Source organism: Anopheles maculipalpis, chromosome 2RL, assembly GCF_943734695.1.
Source record: "Anopheles maculipalpis chromosome 2RL, idAnoMacuDA_375_x, whole genome shotgun sequence".
Taxonomy (NCBI): Eukaryota; Metazoa; Arthropoda; class Insecta; order Diptera; family Culicidae; genus Anopheles; species Anopheles maculipalpis.
In genome coordinates, this window is record NC_064871.1 from 10,703,199 (window position 1) to 10,726,840 (window position 23,642).

At 45.9% G+C, this 23,642-nt stretch overlaps 2 protein-coding genes across 3 annotated transcripts in view; both read left to right on the forward strand.

Moving 5' to 3' along the window:
- LOC126557911 (protein fork head) overlaps positions 1–23,642 on the forward strand; it is a 251,822-nt gene that overhangs the window by 201,167 nt on the left and 27,013 nt on the right. The window lies entirely within an intron of this gene.
- LOC126559610 (dynein beta chain, ciliary-like) lies at positions 4,168–22,015 on the forward strand. The gene is made up of 18 exons (XM_050215780.1): positions 4,168–4,473; positions 5,430–5,600; positions 5,716–5,804; positions 5,947–6,283; positions 6,366–6,631; positions 6,700–7,398; positions 7,465–7,759; positions 7,839–8,826; positions 8,898–10,156; positions 10,323–10,352; positions 10,611–11,993; positions 12,084–12,350; positions 12,528–12,563; positions 14,048–14,380; positions 14,462–17,299; positions 17,381–18,777; positions 18,840–21,791; positions 21,891–22,015. The coding sequence occupies exons 1-18, from the start codon at positions 4,168–4,170 to the stop codon at positions 21,988–21,990; spliced, it is 13,746 nt and encodes a 4,581-aa protein (XP_050071737.1). The 3' UTR covers positions 21,991–22,015.

The window sequence follows — 23,642 nt, forward strand, 5'->3', positions numbered from 1 at the left end:
CCCCAATACCCGGGTGCGAGGTTGAGATTCTTTCCCGCGGGTCAAGCTTAAAAGCTCATGAATATATGCATTCGTGGTGCCGCGACGGACAATCACGCGATTTTTGGAATGTTTTTTTTTTTTTTTATTTCTCTGCCGAATAGGACAATCCATCTGGCAGAGACAATCGAGACTACGAATCAGGCCCGCAGCACAACATGACAGAGAGCAATGAAATAAAATTCTTATCGTTGTTAATGTCGTCTTCTTCGCTTCGTTCTGTATCGTTACGCGTTTGCCCGGCTAACATTGTTGTACCCGTCACGGTCAGCGGAAGTTGATGAGTGGATTTGAATTTGGCCGTCCACATTAGTCACATGGTCAGTTTGCCACGATAGCGTTTCACACGCCTCAAGCCTTCTTAAATAGGCAGAGGAAAGTGTTGAAATAACTCGTTAGGCGTACGACTTTGCACGCCACCACAGTTCAAGGTTAACCTTTTTCAAGCACCAAACTTCCTTCCGGTTTGCCTCGTTACAGATATGTGTCCGAACACTTCAAATGGTACTCAATTATGACAGCTCAAAAGTTGATTTATCATATTACTCGAGACAATAAACTTTCACAAACGGTACGGAGTGGTACGAAGGTGCTAGAATGGGGTCAATGTTACAGTAACTTAAATAAAGAAACAAACAGACCCCTTTTTTCTGTACGCCTTCCGCGAACGAATCCCTTGTTCACGCCCGTTCTTCACTTTCCTTCCTTCCTTTTCCAGCAGATCCATCCATTTAGATTGTCGCTTGTTTATAAGCTTTCGCTCACATTTCCTCACCAGCGAAGAATAAGTTTGAATGTGCTAACACGCCCGTGACATGCCCTTTGTTTCGTAGGCAGGCACGCTTAACACGGTGCAATTTCTCCTCAATGGATACACCATTGATCCCCCGGCACCCGTGTTAATGCTTCGAATCGGAATGTGCGCCCGGAATGCTAATCTTGTCACGATCAGGAAGTTTCGTCCCATCGGTGGCGAGCGTCGAATTTCGTCGAGGTAAAGGTAACGATAGTGCTTTCCTACGCCAAGGATGGCGTGAATCGGTAACATTAGCATTGAGAAACGCTCAACCGCATTCGCATATCGCGTCTTTTATGTGGTCGATTCAATCAGATTGCGATACGGCCAAACGAGGCTGGAAAGCACCGAAAATGTGAACCGTTGAATGACGTACAAAGCAGGAGAGGTTTGGAAACAATTTGGCCACTTTAGTAGATACTGTTTTTCTATGGAAGAATTTCTGGAAGAAAGCTTGCTAAAATAATTATTTAAAACTGTACTCAAAAATTATTTGATAATAACACAACATAAAACAAAGACATTAAATTTAAATTCTTCAATGATTCGATGATGCAAACAGCTTTGACCTCCTTTACGTTCACTTAAATCGTTTAATAAAGATCAAATCGGACCGATTGTTGCTGCTCATAAAACGACAAATTTGATCGATACACAACCTGTTGAGCAATTTGTTTCAACCATCACAACCACATTCCTACTCCCGTTCCTTCCCCTCGAGTTCCAGGACCAACAATCCAAATTCCTGGAGGTTTATGAACCGCCTCTCCTTACAGTCTAGCCGTTTCGAAACATCGGCTTTTTCGGTGGCCCCGCGGCTTCTCGTAGGCTTCCCGGAGCGCAAAACCATCGGGGCACACAATGAATCGTAAATTTAATCACCTCATTTTGCCGTTGCCATTCACCAGCGCCTGGTGGTCCGGCGTTTTAGTGGTATTTTTATGGTGATTTTTTCGCAATCATTCGCTTATTTTCCGCATTATGTTTGCAATAAGTGGTGATCGTTTTTGTCGCGAAATAAAAAGAAGAATCAATTCACTATTGGAATCAGTCTTTGACCTTGGTGTGAGTGTAGCGAGTGGGCAACAAACACAATACAGTATGAAGGGATAAATTGTATCACAGATAGCCGAATAGCGTATAGCAGACCGAGCTCGTTAAACACCAGGCGGCTCCATCGAAAGCTTCATAACGTTAAGATTCTTATTAACGAAGAGTAAAACCATGCTCGTCATGCAGTTAGCACCGTTATAATGCTTGCTTGGGTCAGTTACCTTTGCTAGTTGACAGTGTAACTGTGTGCAAGCACACTTGTGTTCCTTGTGTGAACATTACACAATAAATAAACTAACGCAAGAAACATTTGAGTTGCTATCATACTTTATACAATGCAGTTATTTTCTTCATTCATTAAAACTAGCTTTAACGTCATTTTTTCTTAAATGCTTCAAACAAACAATAACACAAGTCTGTAGCCCTAGTTTGTAGAACGTTTCTTAAAACCATTTCTCGACTTCGAAATTTTCTAGAGAGAGAACTTCATTCTACTCTAATCGGTTCGCTCATACTATTACTGTGAATCTCTATCATATGATGCGGCTAATTTCATTTGGTACTATTTTCAATTAAATTTCTTGCGCTTGAGCTAAATCTGATGCCATGAAAATTAAATAGTCAAATGCAATTTGATGTCTCAAAATATTAAATTATATAAAGCGCCACAAATATATTCAGAAAAATGAGTCGTAGTTTGTTTGAAAAATGTTCTTATTCTTTTATGTGCCTCAAATCAGCTTCAAAAATGTTTAAACGTTCAATTAAAACATGAATATGGTTCAGACACATTTAAAATAGTGACAGTATTTATGGAATTGAAGAAGTAAACCTCATCTTGGAAGTAGGTTCTAATAGTTTAAATCCTCCTGATGAACAAATCACTCAATCTTTAGATGCAAATGCTTTAGATGATTCTATGATTAAGCTGTATCGATGGTTTTACATGAAGTTTTCGATATATCACTAATTTTAGATAAAATTAAAGTACTTCTCATATTCGTTAAAATGCTTTAAAAATAACAAAAATGTTAAAACTATTTAGCACAATGAAATGTCATAACAAATGTGTCTGCAATCTTCAACGTACAGCCATTAACTATTCTACTTCTTGGCTTAACGACCTCTAAAGTCATGGGATTTGAACCCGGTCCAGCCGTTTTAAGACCGGCGCCGCTGTCGCCTACTCCACCGGGCCGCCCCTTTAACAGCCATTAACTATAATAAAACTAATTTGAGACTAAAACACGTAGCAAATTTTGCATCGTCAATAACAGATAATATAATTAAATTTACAAAAAATCAACTAAAAATCATAAATTTCTCCTCCATAGTTTGCATGTGCTCATCCACACTGTACCACACACTGTCGATACGTTCATAAAAAGCAAACCCCTTTCGAACGACGACGGTAAGTTGAACAAATGATGTGTAAAAATAAATTACCTTCAAAAGTTACCACTCACACCGATCCGGGGTAATGAAAAAAGGAGCCCCCCTCTGGTCAGATATCTATACTGGCATTAGACACGGAACGTGTCTTCCATGTGGTAAGCACGATCAGTAGGTAGATGATGGGTACTCGGGTGCAGAAAAACATTTTTCACCTTTTCTCAATACAGTAATGAACAACCGTCCTTAATCGTTTGAGGGTTGAATGAGTAGAATAGCATGCGCTCAACAGCAGAAAAAAAAGTTCCATAAAAAGGGAAAAAATAAATAAATATCGGAATTCAAAGATACGTTACGAATGAATAGCACTGCACCAATCGTTCCAGCTACACGGTAAACTGTATTTCTTTCCCAATTTTTGGTGCCTTTTTTTCTGTCGTAGAGGATTGTGGTGGTAACATGCCTTCATCAGATTTTTCGCTGATTGAAGTCTTTACCCCCTCCCACCCCCCCTCCCCTCCCTTGGAAGGGTGGAAAACAACACCGGCGCACGTACACTTCCATCCTGCACTTCCTGTGGATACCAAACAACACCACAGCGTGTACCGCGCGTATCCAGGCAGTCCGTATAGCGGGCACGTAGTAAGCGTTTGTTGGAGTTGTTACCGCTCGTCTACTGCTACTGTGTGTTCGATTTAAAGTGGAAATTAATGCTCAATACCTTTTTTGCCCATTGCACGTTTGCACCTCGCGAGGTACGGACGCATCTCGCACTGTAGTTGTATTTTAAAGAATATTTTTCCCATTGTGTGCTTTTCGTGCCCTGCCTGCAAGTGATTTTAGTGCGTGAATGATCGTACTGTCACCGGGTGCAGTGAAACCCAACGATGGCAGAAGAAAAGAAGAAAAAAGACGAAAAGGAGGAAGATCCTTGTTCGGCGTTTGTCGGCCGGTACGTTATCAAGACGATGCGCTTGAAGGATGAAAAGTGGCAGAAGCTGATCGGGAACGAGGAGTTGCGCACGATCGTGATGGATTGGGTGATGCAACCCACCGTGATGAAGCTGTTCATTACGCTCAACAATGCGGGAGCATTGGTGCCGAGCTACCATTTTGCGACCAATGCCAAGGGCAAGATTTGCTACTTTGTTAAGATATCCGAGATGGCGCTGGAAATCGGGAAAATTCGCGAGGTAGGTGGTTGGTGCGGGGGCTGTTTCGTTTATATAAAGAAAATGTGTATGTGTAAATGTGTGCGGTAAAGTCCAAAAAACACCCCCAGTTTGGTGCGTTTGGTTTAAAACGAGACCCCTTCAATGCCTTGATACAACTATCGCCGTCACCGTGTCGTCTCGTTACTATTGGGAACGGCCATGGCTACTTGGCCCTTGAGTTGTTTATGCGTTTGATTGTGAAGCACGTTAAGGTTAGGGTATTTTGTTTTGAAAATCGTATACAGGCACCGCCAAAAGCAAGGTTCGGTAAAATTCCAGCTGAAGTCCCCAGTGACGTACTGAGTGTTACGGTTGTTACGCATTTTCCTTGGACTAGTTGTTGTGTTTAAAAAATACACTCTCACTATCTGAAATCTAATCTTCTGGATATGATAATTCTAAGTACAAATTTAACAAATATTTAATGTTAATGCCCCAAAAATTCTACACACCTTTCTGCCTGGTGGTGCTTTTTACACTGCTTCCAAATCTAACATTACTTGTTCACACTTTTTGGGTGAGTGTATCCTTCCGAAATGTTGCCACAGAGTTGCGTGTACAGATCCATTTAGCTCGCACACCTTGCTTGCCGTGACCAGGTTGACTTTAAGCAGCAACATCTTGGTAACGGCCCGCAATTGGACGTAGCTACAACGGCTAACGGGTCGCACGATAAAATTTCTTAATTTAGGAACAATTACGACGTATGTAATCTTAAGGTGCACGATCGGTGTTGTACACATTTGCAGAACATGCAACACACGTGTCGAACACGGTGCTTTCGCTTGACCTTGCAGTGAAAGAAAAAGCTATACGTTTGATGAAATTATGGAACCTACAATGCGTCCTTGTAAACAACTTGCCCGTACACTGCTGCATGGTGGTGGCTACATTTACTGCATCAAACGCTTCAACCCTTCGCCTGTCTTTTACAGCAAATCATTTACGGTGACCTAACGCCAAACCCTATCGATGATCTGTCCATTCTGGTGGATGAGATATACTACCCGATGATAAACAACCCACAAAATCAGGAAGGATGGCCAACCGCAATCGTCAAGGACATCGACAACCATGTCCAGGAGCTGCGGAACATTATTTCTGAGGTACGTTTGTGTGGGTGCGTAATAATAATCAATAAAAATTTGCTTCAATTAATTATGACTAATACATTGCGGTGCGTCACTCATCCACCACCACCACCAACTATCTAACCTACAGGTGAAAGGTAATATCATAAATCAAACACTACTACCGATGCCTATCGCCATCGACAATATTATGCAGGTCGGCGAAGAAGTTCTCAAAGGGTAAGTGTGTAGCGTGCCGTGCCGATCCTTTAACTCCCTTATGAGCAAGCGAAAAATTAACTTTTACCCATTTCCGGCACATATCCTTCACCCGTGTTCACACAACCCACACAAACACACACACACACACACACACAAATAGCAACATCGATGCATGCAGTCTGAAAATGAAAAACTCCCTCGAGGGCATTATAATTAAGTGGGCTGGCCAGATTAGCGACGTACTGAAGGAGGATTCGGCCCAAGCGTTCAAAGATGGCCGCCATCCGACACCGGTGGAGGAGATTAACTTCTGGGAATCGCGACAGAAAAATTTGCGCAACATCTACGCCCAGCTAACGGAGCCGAAATCGCGACAAATTGGTATCATTCTCGAGGGCATCGATTCGGTGTACTCCACCTCGTTCAAGAACACGTTCAAGGGTGTCGTACAGGCGGTACACGAGGCAGATGATATTTCGCTCCACCTAAAACCGCTGGTAACGTTAAAATATCGATCCCGCTTTTCGCTGGAACCATCCATCCGTTATGCCTCATTATTGCATGCCCTTTCTTTTGCAGCGAAAAACGTTCGAAACATTCGAGAGTACCGATTTCGTCGATTCGGCAGATATGATCTCGCCGATGCTTCACCTCGTGTGTTTGGTGTGGGCCCACTCGTGTTACTATGGCATCAATTCACGGTTGGTGATTCTGTTTAAAATGATAAGCAACATGATGATTGCCGAGTCGAGCAAATCGCTTGATCCTGGGTCGCTGTTTCAAGGGGAAGTCGATGAATCGCTCATCAAAATCAGCCAGATTATTGATACGCTGGAGTTCTACAAGTATGATTCCTCGTTAGGATTCCTTTTGCGAACTTTCTTATCCGAGATTTCCTTCCCGTTGATTGCAGATCTGAGTTTCACGATTTTCGTTCTCGACTCAATGAGTTCGAAAAGCCCAACACACAACCGATCAGCTGGACGTTTCGTACGCGGGACATTTTTCACCGTCTTGACGTGTACATAGTGCGGCTGAATGAGATAAAAGACATTTTCAACACGGCGACCGAATTTAAAAAGCTGGAAAAGGTGGAAATCGGTGGATTAAGAGGGCGTGCCATTAGTCGCAAGATTCAAGAAATCTATGACGATTACAACAAACTCTACCAGCGCTGGGGCACGATACAGTACGATCCGCTGGATCCCGATCCAAAGCTGGATGGGTTCCAAACCGATCGTCAACGGTACATTGAGAAGGCTAGCGTTCTCGAGCGAAGACTGGCGGCCCAGTTTGTGCTTGCATTTGAGGAGTGTTTTAATGTGGAGCAGTTGATGAAGCTGGTGCAAGTGTTGGGCAGCCTACTCAATAGACCACTCATACAGCCGGATGTGTCACAAAAGATCGCCAGCATTGTCGAACTGGTCGATGCAGATTTAAACGCAATCAAAGCTATATTCGAAGCAGGCTTAGAGGAGTACAAGAGCAAAGGCCTGAAGGGTATTCCTATCGACGATGGATTCCCCCCGGTAGCGGGAGCGATTGCCTGGGTGCACAAACTTCAAGATCACATCAGGAAGCCATTAAACGAGCTCGTAATGATTGAGTTACCGTAAGTCGAGTCATCAGGTTTAATTGAAGAGTTATCCTACATTTTTCTTTCTCTCTTTACGGGCAGGATTTTCCAAAATGAAAAAGGACAACGAGTGTTACAGAAAGCGGAACAGCAGAAGGAACAGTTAGAAGAGTTCGAGCAACAGCTCTTCTCTTCATGGGTGTCCGATGTTACGAAGCATATCGATAATTTCATGAGTAAATCACTACTCAGCCGTTCCGATCCACGTTTGCTGGAGATGAACTTCGATCAAGTGCTACAAACTATTATGGCAGAGGTTCGCTACCTGAAGTGCATGAAAGTCGTCAACATACCGGAAAAGGCTCAACACTTTTATGCCTCGGGAGAAGCACTCTGGGTAAGAATCTTTCAAATTGGACGACTCATCTAGCTTTCGCACAGCTTCCTTCTCTCACAATGGTTCTTCTACAATGCAGGCTGCCAGGATGAAACTTTCTCGCATTGTTGAATGGTACAATGAAATCTGCAAAACCTGTGCCCCATGCGAGTTCGAGCTGATTCAGAAGGAAATTGACGAAATCGATGCAATATTGGCGGACGCATGCTCTGGGCGGATCGATTGGAATAATTTCAATCAAAACTTCATCGATGGATTGTACGATAAACTGTACAATCTTTTCTCTCGTGTGCTGAAAGCAAAAGCCAACATAAAGAAAGTTCAAAACAGCATTCGAAGCTGGGGCCAGATTCCGCTGTACGAACGGCTGAACGGTGACAACACCTCACTCATCAACATTGAAAATCGTTCCCTGATCGTTCAACGGCGGCTTGAAGCGTGTCTCGACACGAAGAAACTAATCGAGAAGGTGATGGATGAAAACTTTAAGCTTTATTTCGATTATCTGGTTGCTTTGTCGGAAGAGAGGTTATCGTCCACCAGTGGAGCAGGATCACAACGCGGAAGTAGCGTTGCTATGCCTGCCCCTGAACAGGCTGTAGAACAAGAACAGCAACAGGCTGAGGTTGCTATTGAAGTACCAGACATTGAGGAAGAACAATCGGCAGATGATACATTGGACGATGTACCGTCTTTGGAACAGTCAGAACTCGGAAAAAATCTGTCTCAGCTAGAATTGTTCCGGCCGTACGAGGAGTATGTGGATTCAATTCTTTCGAAAGAAATTATGGAAGCGGTGCATGTTAGCGTGAAATACATCAAGTTTGAGATGGAAAATCGACTGAGTCATAATACGCCCATATTTGAGATTAAGTATGAGCTGCATCCGCCCGATACACGCTTCTGTCCTTCGTTGGATCCTTATGATCCGGATGGATTTTTTGCACTGGTCGAAAGTATGATCACGGATATCTACTGCATGTCGGACATGATACCACGAGTCGCCCAGCCTCCAGAAAATGAGCGTATGGATGAAGAAGGAAATGTGTATCCGGAGACTTATATCTGTAAGTATTCTATTCGCCTTGATAAATCAACTCTAGTTCTACAATTTAATAATTGAATATTCCTCTTGTAGCTCACCTAAGCAACAATGATGCTATCGAGCGCATGAAGCACTCCATCATGCTGAAGGTCATCCAGTCAACAAGAGATGCAGAAAAGTATGTCAAACAGTTCGACAACTACAACTATCTCTGGCTGGACGATAAGCACAGTGTGCTAGCCCAATTCCTTAAATACGGACGACCCCTAACCCAAGACGAGATGGAAATGTTACTCTCAACGGAAACACCCCTGAAGGAAGTAGCACCGACGTTGGAACAGTTTAAGGCCCAGATCGACAGCTACATCGATCTCTTCGACGAGGTGTACCAAGCGGAGGTGTCGCACGTATTCGATACCTGGTTGTTGGTAGATTTCCGCCACTTTAAGCACAAGCTGTTGCACGAAATAGGAAAATGGTCCAACATCTACAAGCAAACGCTGATAGATCGTGTGGTGATCAGCTTGCAGGAGCTCGAAGAATTTAGCCTTGAGTGCGATGAGGTGCTCGGACTTGATGCAGCCGAGGAGGACTTCCCCACTCTGCTCAAGATACTGTCCGTGCTGAACAAGATTAAAGAGCGAGAAACCGCCACCGACAACATGTTCGAACCGTTGAAAGCAACCGTCGATCTGCTGAAAACGTACAACGTGGAGTTTAACGAAACAGTGTACAAGCAGTTCACCGAGCTACCGGAACGCTGGCTACACATGAAAAAGACAGCCCAGAAGGTGCGTGAAAAGATTGCCCCAGCGCAGGCGTACCAGGTGGATCTGATCCGGAAGCGTATCAGTCTGTTTGACATTCGCATGAAGCTGTACCGGGATGGGTTCAAAAAGCTGCCCTGCTTTAAGGTCCCCTGCAAGAACGTGTACGACATCTGTGATCAGGTGAATCTGGAGCTAAACATAATGGAAACGCAGCTTAAGAACCTCACCGACTCGGCAAGCCTGTTCGAGCTAAATCCGCCGGATGATACGAAGCTACGGCTCTGCCGGAAGGAGGTGAAGATGTTGAAGCAAATCTGGGACTTTGTGTACACGGTAGAATCGTGCGTGAACGATTGGAAGAAAACGTCTTGGAAGAAAATTGACGTCGAGGCAATGGACGTGGAGTGTAAAAATTATGGCAAACAGATACGCCAACTGGATAAGGATATGCGAAACTGGGCACCTTACCTGCATCTGGAAGCGATCCTGAAGAATCTCATGACATCGTTGCGTGCCATTACCGAGCTGCAAAATCCGGCCATTCGTGAGCGCCATTGGTTCGAGCTTATGCAGGCCACAAAGGTATGTAATTTGTACTACTGGGGTCTACCCATTTCCATGGGATATGGTGTGCGATGCGATAGTTGCATTCATCGGGTGACTACAATTCTTGGTACTGTTTTCTATTCGACATAATGCCTGGTTCACTTCATCAACGCAAACAATCAACGGCAACGCGGGACATCAGCTGATACAAACATATGGAAAAGAAATGCTGGTTTGTGGTGGCTTCTCTATTTGTGTTTGACTATTTAACTTCACACAAACACGCACAATCTTATTTTAATACACTAAAAGTTCCGACTTGCACAGACGGTACGCGTAAGCACTATTCTTCTTTGAATCATCGTTTTACTATCTTTATAATGCCAATTTTCCTCACACAAAGAGCTTCAAGTGAATCTGTTGATCAGATGTCAGATTGTTTGATAATGTTTGTGTTACTCATGCTAACTAATTTTTCTCCTACTTCCAGGTTCGCTTCCAAATGGTAGACTCGACCACGCTTGCTGATTTACTCGAGCTGAACCTGCACAACTACGAGGAAGAGGTAAAAGGAATAGTCGACAAATCCGTCAAGGAAATGTCGATGGAGAAAATGCTAAACGATCTACAAATCGCCTGGAAAGATCTACAGTTCGACTTTGATCCGCACGAACGCACGCAACTGAAGCTGCTAAAAATCTCTGAAGAAGTCATGGAGATGCTGGAAGAGAATCAGGTACAGCTGCAGAACTTGCTCTCCTCCAAGTACGTCGCGTACTTCCTCGAGCAAGTGTCCCGCTGGCAGCTGTCCCTCTCGAATGCGGACTGTGTCATAACGGCCTGGTTCGAGGTGCAACGCAAATGGATGTATCTGGAAAGCATTTTCATCGGCTCGGAAGACATCCGGAACCAGCTGCCCGAGGACTCGAAGCGTTTTGACAACATCGATAAGGAATTCAAACGACTGTTGGCGGAAATCGTTGCTAATCCGAACATCGTGAAAGCAACAAACCGCCCGGGATTGCATGAAAAGCTTGAGGGACTGCTGGAGCAGTTGATACTCTGCGAGAAGGCACTGAACGATTATCTGGAAACGAAACGGCTTGCCTACCCACGATTCTATTTCGTCTCGTCGGCCGATTTGTTGGACATCCTTTCAAACGGCAACCAACCGGAGCTAGTTGCGAAACATCTCACCAAACTGTACGATTCCATCGCGAAGCTTCGGTTTGGCAAGGGCTCCAACAAAGTTGCGGTCGGTATGGTGTCGAAGGAGAACGAAGAGTTCGTCCAGTTTAAAGACGAGTGTGACTGCGATGGTAAGGTGGAGATATGGTTGAACCGCATCACCGACTCCATGCGCATCACGCTGCGCGATCTGTTCGAGCGGTCCGTGACGGCGTACGAGGAAAAGCCACGCGATTTGTGGACATTCGATTGGCCGGCACAGCCGGCCCTGTGTGCGACCCAAATCTGGTGGACGTCGGAGGTAAATGTGGCGTTTGCGAAGCTGGAAGAAGGTTACGAAAATGCACTCAAGGACTATCAGAAGAAGCAGATCCTACAGCTGAACGCACTGATTGTGCTGCTGTGTGGTGAGCTTAGCCAAGGCGATCGGCAGAAGATTATGACCATCTGTACCATCGACGTGCACTCGCGTGACGTGGTGGCAAAAATGATACAGCAAAAGGTGGAAACCGGACAGGCGTTCCAGTGGCAGAGCCAGCTGCGCCACCGGTGGGACGATAAGCTGCGGGACTGTTTCGCAAACATTTGCGATGCTCAGTTCCGGTACGACTACGAGTATCTGGGCAATACGCCCCGTTTGGTAATTACACCCCTAACGGATCGATGCTACATCACCTTGACTCAGGTACGAAAACGAAAAACCATTAAATCAACGTTTCATCTCATGTTTACTGCATTTAACCACACATACTCACAAGCGCGCGTTTCGTTGCAGTCGCTGCATTTAATCATGGGTGGTGCACCGGCGGGACCGGCCGGTACGGGCAAAACCGAAACGACCAAGGATCTCGGCCGTGCGCTCGGCATCATGGTGTACGTGTTTAACTGTTCCGAGCAGATGGACTACAAATCGTGCGGCAACATCTACAAGGGCTTATCGCAAACCGGCGCTTGGGGATGCTTCGACGAGTTTAACCGCATCTCGGTCGAGGTGCTGTCCGTCGTGGCCGTCCAGGTCAAATCGATACAGGATGCCATCAAGGTAAGCGGTTGTTCGGTGTTCCGTCCCCGAGGCCTTGCGGCAATCGGTCGTACAAAATCTTCCCCGTACACAGTGTACCACTGTCCCGTAACTGGAACCCTTTCTTTCTCTTTGGTGGTTGAATAATGTTTTGTTGTGGTGTGTGTGTGTGCGTGCGTATGTGTGATAATGATGTAGGGTGGGAAAAAGTATGCAACCCTTAGCGATAGCAAGGTAAATTTGGTAAATCGATCGTATCTTTGGTGTGGTACACTTAGAAACACAACCACTGCCTTAGAGCAGTGGAAAATGTGGCAATGATTTCTTTTGTTGTGTGTGTATTAGAAGGTTACTGTCTGCATGTACGTTAAGCTGATTTTGTTCCGTATTTAATGATGTTCATTTTAAAAACAGTTTCGTAGTTTTCGTAAGTAACACTCTTCTCAAAGTCAGCAGCATTATTTAATCCTTGCTTGCTTCACAATGCACATTTCTTTGTGTTTCAGTAGTGGGAGGCCGTCCATAAATTACGTATCGATACAAGGAGAAGGGGGAATGTTCTTTAGAGTTTCGGTTTGTTACAGAGGGAGGGGTCCTCTTTTTTCCATCACCGATCAAAATTAAAAATGTATCAAAAATTCGGATAAATATGTTTTACTCACAACGGTTGAACAAAATTACAGCTTATTGCTTTTTATTAACCTTTTTTCTCTACTTTCAAATCACTGTTTCGGGCAACATGAAACGACACAACACACGGTGAAATGCTCTTCGATTGAGTAAGCCAATTCGGCTCAAGTTTATTCTATTTCCCACTTATTCCTGTCCCGCTCAATTGATCTTTCTTACTCTCCTTGTCTGATGTTACCTATCGCTTCCCAGGCAGTCCTCATTCACCTCTCTCCGGTGTATAGTTGCATGTAGGGTTACAAATTATTACAGATAAGGCTTAATTTTAAGTTACGTTTAATTCAGACATGGTTCGTTTCTTGTGATAAACTGTGATAACTTGTGAGAGAAAGATAAACAAAAATTATAATCCCATGTCCAATGTGCCATTGTGTAGTTATAACATCAATTTTCGATTTTGATGTAACAAGGCTGCCTTGACATCTTCTCATCGTAGACCCCGAGTAGGATTCCATGCTATGAAGCTACTACTACGAAGCTTCCAACACGAGCCACCTGTTACGAGGCTCCTTATACGAAGCTGCATTCGGAGTTCTAGAAGGCTACCTATTTCACTCACAATTATCTTTTCTTTACATTATGGTTATAAGCTATTCTGCAAAATAGACTTTTTTCAAAAGTTTATATACAAATTAAAGGTTGTAATGTGGAGGGGAAGGGAGGGAGCTCACAACAATGAGGAAGGGTACACAAAATCCCAAATTGAGTGTTACGTAATTTACGGATGTCTCCTAGTTCCCGAAATTTTACTCACTATAAGTGTATTTAATGCTATTAAAACTTCACCGCTCGCTTTTTTTCCCCATCCACACTACCACTTGCACAAATCATACCATTTCTTACAAGCATTCCAATTACATAAGCCTTTTTTTTTTGTTGCTTTTCTCTTTTCCTCCGCTTCTGCTTTGCTCTCACCGCCATTCACCATCTTGCCGCCTGATTCTCTTTGCACTAACCATCTGCAACCATTCTTTTGCTCACCTGTAATGTCGCGCGTGGAAATGATAATCACATTTACATACAAATAGGGCAAGAAAACCATATTTAATTTTATGGGCGAAACCATCTCGCTCGTGCCCACCGTGGGAATTTTCATCACCATGAACCCTGGCTATGCGGGCCGTACCGAGCTGCCCGAGAATCTGAAAGCGCTCTTCCGGCCGTGCGCGATGGTCGTGCCGGATTTTGAGCTCATTTGCGAAATCATGCTGGTGGCGGAGGGTTTCCAGGAGGCGCGATTATTGGCCCGTAAGTTCATTACGCTGTACACGCTGTGCAAGGAGTTGCTGTCGAAGCAGGACCACTACGATTGGGGTCTTCGGGCCATCAAATCGGTGCTGGTGGTGGCTGGCTCTTTGAAGGTAAGTTTATTGGGGGAGACGGGTTTGTTAAATCTCACTTATCTTCATCATTTGCTACCTTTCTGGGTGCGTGTGGTTTAGAGAAGCGATCGAGAACGTCCCGAGGATCAGGTGTTGATGCGTGCCCTGCGAGACTTTAACATACCGAAAATCGTAACGGACGATGTGCCCGTCTTTATGGGGCTAATTGGCGATTTGTTCCCAGCGCTCGATGTACCGCGCAAACGTTCGCCCGACTTTGAGAAGCTTATCCGACGGTCCACCCAAGAGATGAAGCTGCAACCGGAGGATAGCTTCATACTGAAGGTGGTACAGCTGGAGGAGCTGTTCGCTGTAAGACACTCGGTATTTATCGTCGGCAATGCCGGTACGGGCAAAACGCAAGTGTGGAAAGCACTGTTCAAAACGTACCAGAACCAAAAACGCAAACCACACTTTAACGATCTGAACCCGAAAGCGGTAACAAATGATGAGCTGTTTGGCATCATTAATCCTGCCACGAGAGAGTGGAAGGATGGGCTGTTTTCGGTCCTGATGCGAGACCAGGCGAACATGCCCGGGACGGGACCGAAGTGGATAGTGCTGGACGGCGATATCGATCCGATGTGGATCGAAAGCTTAAACACGGTCATGGACGACAACAAGGTGCTAACGCTGGCGAGCAACGAGCGGATAGCGCTGACGAAGGAGATGCGTCTGCTGTTTGAAATTTCCAACCTTCGCACGGCGACACCGGCGACCGTATCGCGCGCCGGCATCCTTTACATTAACCCGCAGGATTTGGGCTGGAATCCGTTCGTCGCGTCGTGGATCGATTCGCGCGAAACGCAGGCCGAGAAGGGCATCCTGTCCGTGCTGTTCGACAAATACATTCCCCCGCTGATGGATGCACACAAACGATTTAAAAAGATTACACCCATCTCGGAAATTGCCATGATCCAAATGACTTGCCACCTGTTGGATTGTTTGCTGACGCCGCAAAACTTGCCGCCCGACTGTCCGAAGGAGTGGTACGAAATATACTACGTGTTTGCCGTTATTTGGGGCTTTGGATCATCGCTTTATCAAGATCAGCTGGTCGATTGGCGGACCGAGTTTCACAAATGGTGGATTAATGAGTTCAAGGCGATACGCTTCCCGCCGGGCGGAACCATCTTTAGCTACTACATCGATCCGGAAACGAAGAAATTTAACCCGTGGACGGAGCTGGTGCCGTCGTTTGAGCTGGATACGGATATTCCACTGCAGTCGATGCTGGTCCCCACGACGGAAACTACTCGGCTTCGCTGGTTTATGGACATCCTGATCGAGGAGAAACATCCTATAATGCTGGTTGGTGGTGCCGGCTCCGGCAAGAGCGTTATCGTGGCCGATAAGCTGGGCAGCCTGTCGTACAAGTACGCCGTTACGAACGTGCCGTTTAATTTCTACACCACGTCCGAAATGTTGCAACGTGTGCTGGAGAAACCGTTGGAGAAGAAGGCGGGTCGAAACTATGGTCCACCGGGAAATAAAACGATGGTTTACTTTGTGGACGATATGAACATGCCGGAGGTCGATACGTACGGTACGGTACAGCCGCACACGCTTATCCGCCAGTTTATGGACTATCGGCATTGGTACGATCGGGCAAAGCTTTCGCTAAAGGACATCCACAACTGTCAGTTTGTGTCGTGCATGAATCCAACGGCTGGTTCGTTTACGATTGATCCACGGTTGCAGCGACACTTTTGTGTGTTTGCCGTCAGTTTCCCTAGTGGAGATCCGCTGTACCACATCTACTACTCGGTGCTCTCGCAGCACCTATCGAATCCGTTGAACAAGTTCAATCTTGTCACTCAGAAAATCTGCGCTGCCTTGGTAACCTGTGCACTGAATCTACACACCAAAATGGGACAAATGTTTATGCCGACAGCGATCAAGTTCCATTACGTGTTTAATATGCGTGACTTGGCCAACATCTTTCAGGGGATGTTGTTCGGGAATGGAGAAACGTGCCAGGAACCGAACCAACTCATTCGACTGTGGGCTCACGAGGCAACGCGTGTGTACGGGGACAAGTTGGTCGAAGAGCGAGACATCGATAACTTCAACAAACTGATCGTGGATGTTGTGAAGAAATCGTTTGAAGAAATGGACGAAACGAAGGTGTTTTCGAAGCCAATCATTTACTCCCATTTCGCGGAGGGTCTTACCGATCCGAAGTATATGCCCGTTGCTAGCTGGGAGACGCTGAACAAAACGCTGGAGGAAGCGCAGTCCAACTACAACGACATGATTGGTGCGATGAATCTGGTTCTGTTTGAAGACGCAATGAGCCACATTTGTCGGATCAGTCGCATTTTGGAAGGACCGCGAGGAAACGCATTGCTGATTGGTGTTGGTGGTTCTGGTAAACAGTCTCTGTCCAGGCTGGCGGCTTTCATTTCCGGACTGGAAGTGTTCCAGATACAGCTTAGGAAAGGGTACAGCATCGCGGATCTCAAGGCAGACTTGGCCGTACTGTACATGAAGGCGGGAGTAAAGAACGTTCCCTGTATGTTCCTGATGACGGATGCACAGGTAGCGGAGGAATCGTTTTTGGTGCTAATTAACGATCTGCTAGCGTCGGGAGAGATACCTGAGCTGTTCCCGGAGGATGAAATTGACAATAACATCATTAACGCGCTGCGCAACGAGGTGAAGCAGCTTGGCATGATGGATTCAAAAGAGAACTGTTGGAAGTATTTCATCGAAAAGGTGCGCAAATCACTAAAGTTGGTGCTGTGTTTCTCTCCTGTTGGATCGACACTGCGTGTACGTGCTCGTAAGTTCCCAGCAATCGTCAACTGTACCGCCATCAACTGGTTCCACGAGTGGCCCAAAAATGCCTTGGAGTCTGTGTCCACGCGCTTCCTCTCGGAAATTGAAGTACTACCGGTAAGAGGATGTACAGATTCTTTTCCTAGGCGAGTAATATTGACGTTCGATCGTTTTCGTTTCTTCCTATTATTTTTATAGCCGGAACTGGTTGAACCAATTGCTGTGTTTATGTCGTACGTGCACGGTACGGTGAATGAGATGTCACAAACGTATCTACAAAACGAGCGTCGCTACAACTACACCACACCGAAATCTTTCCTAGAGCTCATCTCCCTGTACGCCAAACTACTCACGGACAAAACGCTCGAGCTGCATGATCGAATCCATCGCCTGGAAAGTGGTATTCTGAAGTTGGCCGAGTGTGCCAAGCAGGTTGACTCCTTGCAGCTACAACTCGCAGATCAAGAGATAGTGCTGAAGGTGAAAAACGAAGAAGCAGACAAGCTGATCAAGGTGGTTGGTGCGGAAAATGAAAAGGTCCAGAAGGAAAAGAACATTGCCGCAGAAGAAGAGCTAAAGGTGCGCGTTATTGAGGAAGACGTCGGTGCAAAGGCGAAGATCTGTGAGGAGGATCTCCGGAAAGCTGAACCAGCGCTGCTAGCCGCTCAAGCTGCTCTGGATACGCTCGACAAGACGAACCTGACGGAGTTGAAATCGTTCGGTTCTCCGCCGGATGCGGTCGTCAATGTGTGTGCCGCAGTGTTGGTGCTGTTTTCCCCGAAGGGCAAGATACCGAAGGACCGTAGCTGGAAGTCGTGTAAAATGATCATGAACAAGGTGGATGTCTTCTTGAACGATCTCATCTACTACGACAAGGAGCACATTCATCCTGACGTGATCAAAGCACTGCAGCTGTATATGAAAGATCCCGAGTTTGATCCGGACAAGATTCGGGCCAAGTCTATCGCTGCCGCTGGACTGTGTGCTTGGGTCATCAACATACACAGGTTCTATGAGGTGTATCAGGTGGTCGAACCAAAACAGCGAGCGCTTAATGAGGCGCAAACCGAGCTGAAGGACGCGCAGGATAAGCTGATGGAGCTGACGTCCAAGATTACGGAGCTGGAAGATAAGCTGGGAGTGATTGAGGCCGCGTTCAACAATGCGCTGGCGGAGAAGCAAAAGTGTCAGGACGAGGCGGACAAGACGGCCTTTACTATCGATCTGGCGCATCGTTTGGTGAACGGACTGGCATCGGAAAATGTGCGCTGGCGGGAATCGATAGCCATGCTGAAGGGTCAAACGGTGACCCTGCCAGGCGATGTGCTATTGGTTGCTTGCTTTATCAGCTATGTCGGTTGCTTCACCAGACGATACCGCGTCGAGTTGCAGGAAAAACTGTGGATTCCCACGTTCCGCATGTCCCGACCGATGATACCGTTCACGGAAGGTGTTGATCCGCTGAGTTTGATCTGTGACGATGCAATGATCGCTGCGTGGAACAACGAAGGTTTGCCATCGGATCGAATGTCCGCCGAAAATGCGACCATACTGACGTACTCCTCCCGTTGGCCGCTCATGATTGATCCACAGCTGTGAGTAGTGGGCGATCGATTCAAGTGAAGGTGATTACTGATTTGTTTCTTTCTATTTCCAGTCAAGGTATCAAGTGGATCAAGCAAAAGTATGGCGAAGAGCTCACAGTGCTACGTCTTACCGTTCGAGGATATTTGGATGTGATTGAAAGATGTGTTGTGAATGGAAAAATTCTTCTTATTGAAAACATTGGCGAAACGATCGATGCCGTACTGGACCCCCTGTTGGGACGGATGCTCGTGAAAAAGGGCCGATGCCTTCGGATGGGTGAAAAGGAAATCGATTACAATCCCAGCTTCCAACTAATTCTACAGACAAAGCTAGCCAACCCTCACTACAAACCGGAGATGCAAGCTCAAACGACTCTGATCAATTTCACTGTCACAAGGGACGGTCTAGAGGAACAACTGTTGGCCGAGGTGGTGAAGGCCGAACGTCCAGATTTGGAGAAACAGAAGGCCGATCTAACGACCGAACAGAACAAATTCAAAATTACACTCAAACTGTTGGAAGATGATTTGCTTAGTCGACTATCGTCTGCCGGTGAGAATGTGCTCGAGGATGCTTCACTCGTATTGAATCTGGAGAAAACGAAGAAAACGGCTGCCGAGGTTGAGATCAAGGTTCGAGAAAGCAAGAAGACGTCGGAGGCGATCGATATCGCCTTCGAAAGTTATCGTTCTGCCGCCGAGCGTGCGTCTATTTTGTATTTCATCTTGAACGATCTGCACAAGATCAATCCAATCTATCAGTTTTCTTTGAAAGCGTTCACGACAGTGTTTAAGGATGCAATTGCCAAGACACCGCCAGCAGACAAGCTAAAGGAACGGGTCATTAATCTCATCGACTCAATAACGTTCGCGGTTCACATGTACACAACGCGCGGTCTGTTCGAGAAGGACAAGCTTATATTTATGGCCCAGATGGCGATCCAGATTCTGCTGCACGCGAAAGAGATAGATCCGACCGAGCTTGACTTCTTGCTGCGCTTCCCGTACACACCGAACCTTACGTCACCGTTCGATTTCCTGTCCAACAGTGGCTGGGGTGGCATTAAAGCGCTCGCCAACATGGACGAGTTCCGTGCGCTGGATAAAGACATCGAAGGATCGGCGAAACGATGGCGCAAGTTGGTCGAGTCGGAATGTGCCGAGCGTGAAAAGATGCCGGGTGAATGGAAAAACAAGAACGCACTGCAAAGACTGTGCATAATGCGGTGCTTGCGTCCGGACCGGATGACGTACGCGATACGCTTCTTCGTGGAGGAAAAGCTCGGAGCCAAATACGTCGAGGCGCGTACGGTCGAGTTTGCACGCTCGTTTGAGGAGTCGAGCGCTAGCACGCCGGTGTTTTTCATCCTCTCGGCCGGTGTCGACCCGCTGAAGGATGTGGAGAAGTTGGGCAAGAAAATGAGATACTCGTCGGACTATGGCAATTTCTACAACGTGTCGCTCGGTCAAGGTCAAGAGGTGGTGGCCGAGGCGGCAATGGACATCGCCTGCAAGGAGGGTCACTGGGTGATTTTGCAAAACATTCATTTAGTTGCAAAATGGCTGCCAACGTTGGAGAAAAAGATGGAGGCGACACAGGAAGGGGCGCACGTGAACTACCGTCTGTTCATCAGCGGTGAGCCGGCCCCGTCGGCCGAGTATCACATCATACCGCAGGGCATTCTCGAGTCGGCTATCAAGATCACGAACGAACCACCGACGGGCATGCTGGCGAACGTGCACAAGGCGCTCGATAATTTCAACCAGGAAACGCTTGAAATGTGTGGCAAAGAGGCAGAATTCAAAGCAATCCTGTTCTCTCTGTGCTATTTCCATGCGGTTGTGGCGGAACGGCGCAAGTTCGGTCCGCAGGGTTGGAATCGTTCCTATCCCTTCAATGTTGGCGATCTGACAATAAGCGTGTACGTGCTGTACAACTATCTGGAGGCGAACAATCGAGTGCCGTGGGAAGATTTGCGGTACCTCTTCGGTGAGATCATGTACGGAGGACACATTACGGACGATTGGGATCGTAGGCTGTGTCGGACGTACCTGGAGGAGTTCATGCAGCCGGAATTGGTGGACGGTGATCTGAACTTTGCGACAGGATTTCCTGCGCCTCCCAATCTCGATTATGTTGGGTATCATAACTACATTGACGATAATCTTCCCTCGGAGTCACCGCATCTGTACGGGCTACATCCGAATGCTGAGATTGGCTTTCTCACGACCCTGTCCGAGCAGGCATTCAAGACAATCTTCGAGCTGCAACCACGTGATTCTGGAGCCGCAAGTAGTTCCTCGATTAGCCGGGAGGATGTGGTGAAGAACATTATCGACGAGTTTCTGGACAAACTGCCCGAGGAGTTCAACATGGTAGAGCTGATGGCACGGGTCGAGGACCGTACACCGTTCATAATCGTCGCATTCCAAGAGTGTGAACGGATGAACATTCTCGTGCGAGAGCTAAAGCGATCACTCCGTGAACTGCTGCTCGGCCTAAAAGGTGAGCTTACCATCACGACCGACATGGAGACGTTGGAGGGTTCGCTGTTCTTCGATCAGGTGCCAGAAAACTGGACCAAACGTGCATATCCCTCGATGTACGGGCTTCAGTCATGGTTCGCCGACCTGCTGATACGCATCAAGGAGCTCGAGGCGTGGTCGAACGACTTCAATCTGCCCTCGTCGGTGTGGCTGGCTGGGTTCTTCAATCCGCAGAGCTTTCTCACGGCCATCATGCAGCAGACGGCTCGCAAAAACGAGTGGCCCCTGGACAAGATGTGTCTGAGCTGCGACGTGACGAAGAAGTGGAAGGAGGACTTTAGTGCACCACCCCGCGAGGGCGCATACGTGAACGGGCTGTTCATGGAGGGTGCCCGGTGGGACGTGAGCGTTGGCTCGATTGCAAACTCCTTGATGAAGGAACTGTTTCCCCAGATGCCTGTCATCTACATCAAAGCCATCACGCAGGACAAACAGGAGACGAAAAACATTTACGAGTGTCCTGTTTACAAAACGCGGTAAGTATGCAGCGCGAAACGGGAAGGGAGGAGATCGACTGCTTCGTAAAAAGAAACGTCTGGCTGATGAACGTTGCTTTTTTTTCTTGTTACTTGCAGAACCCGTGGCCCTACATTCGTGTGGACGTTTAACTTGAAAACGAAGGAAAAATCAGCCAAATGGACACTTGGTGGTGTTTGTCTGCTGCTGCAGGTTTAAGCAAACATTCATTCCTAAATTATGCACCGTAGTGGTTTACCTTTCGTGCTTGCCATTAATTGACGAAAAAGGTTCCAATAAATTAACGTTACTGTTTTGAAACAACAAACTGTGGTTCACATTTCCCTTCCAACTGCTTTCATTATCAGTAAAAATGTATTTTGATATGCTAACCGTTTCTAAAAAATTATAAAAAATTATGTTCACTTTTTAAAGAAACTAAACACGATTCAATAATAATTCTAAAATAATACTTTTCCCAAGATGTGTAGGACATCCGTTCACTCATGTGTACGCAAAAGTCGAAGTAAAAAAAAGGAACAACAAACCAAACATTAAACTACCCAAAAGAATTACTTGAGAAAATATGTAAAATTTAAAAGAAAACGTTAACCCACCTTCAACGGATATCGATGTAATGCGAATTGCGTACAACCTTTCTCACATAGCATACAACACAGTATTCAAATCGAGCTTTGCAAAAAGCGTACCTTCAGGCGTATTCCTGCTTTCACACATAGATGCCATCGATGTGAGTTTACGTTTGACGTATAGAGGTCGCTAGTGTAATCGCTTTTTAAGTTTTTCGTTAAATCATGTGAGCGTTCGGTTTTAAACGTTATGTGGCAAATAATTTTTTTTAAACAGTTTTCGTCTTTCTAAAGTGAAGTAACTCGTACGAAAGTTTTTAAAATGCTTCATACATTTCTTAATTACTGTTGTTCAAGCACTGATATTATGCGACATAGCCGAACCATACAAACAACGAAGAAATTTTAAAATAAAATGTTTTGGAAATATTCAACAAATGCTAATATTATTAAAAATAGAGTTTCAATTATTTTGCAAATGCTTTATGAATTTTATTTCATGCCCTATGTTGAACAATTCTTGTACCTTTCTACAGTTGAAAGTACATAAAATTGAATACTCACCTAGCAGTAGAAACATATTTAAAACAGTCCCTGAATGACAGGTACGCTGGGTACCTTTCCACAAACAATACCACTATTTTCTGGTAGTTTCATCCATTTTTGGCAAATTTTTGTTCCTAAAAACCTACCGACAACAATATTTGTTTGCATGCTAGCTCGGTTCGTAAGGATGTATACTGTTGACGGCGACGGTGGCCAGCTCACCCTGCAAGCCATACTCAATTTCTGCTTACGAGAACTCACACACCCTTTCCCCGCATCGGTGTGCGAGTGTATACGTGTGTGCGTACACCGGAATCGGATGTGCAAACAAAGCTCCAAAAATTTAATCAAATAAATGAATATATCCTAGATCCTTTCTAGCTAATGCGGTCCCTTGCCAACGTGGTGTCCTACCTAGGCTTCCTCGTCTACCGATACCTAATAATCTGCCAGCGTGCATTTGGTTCGGCAGCAAGTAAGGGCAGCTCTCACGTCAATAGAACAACAACAAGCAGAAGCAAAAAAAAAGAGCAAGAATGGACGATGCTTTCGCCGGAAAACTATATATCCCTCGATGCTGTGGGAAACTGAGTACATTGGCAAATAGAAAGATAAATATGAATGCGATATTCTTATATTCTGCATCCGGCCGATCACGTCCAGCGTCCAGCGACCGGTCACTCCCTTTTCCGGCCTCCGTCCTCCCATTTCCCAGATGAGCATTAATTATCGCTA

Coding starts and splice junctions, on each gene's coding strand:
- LOC126559610 (XM_050215780.1), top strand. CDS start 4,168: ATGGCAGAAGAAAAGAAGAAAAAAGACGAAAAGGAGGAAGATCCTTGT. Junction 5,805..5,946: donor GGCGAAGAAGTTCTCAAAGG/GTAAGTGTGTAG, acceptor ACACACAAATAG/CAACATCGATGCATGCAGTC. Junction 14,381..14,461: donor TGGTGGCTGGCTCTTTGAAG/GTAAGTTTATTG, acceptor CGTGTGGTTTAG/AGAAGCGATCGAGAACGTCC.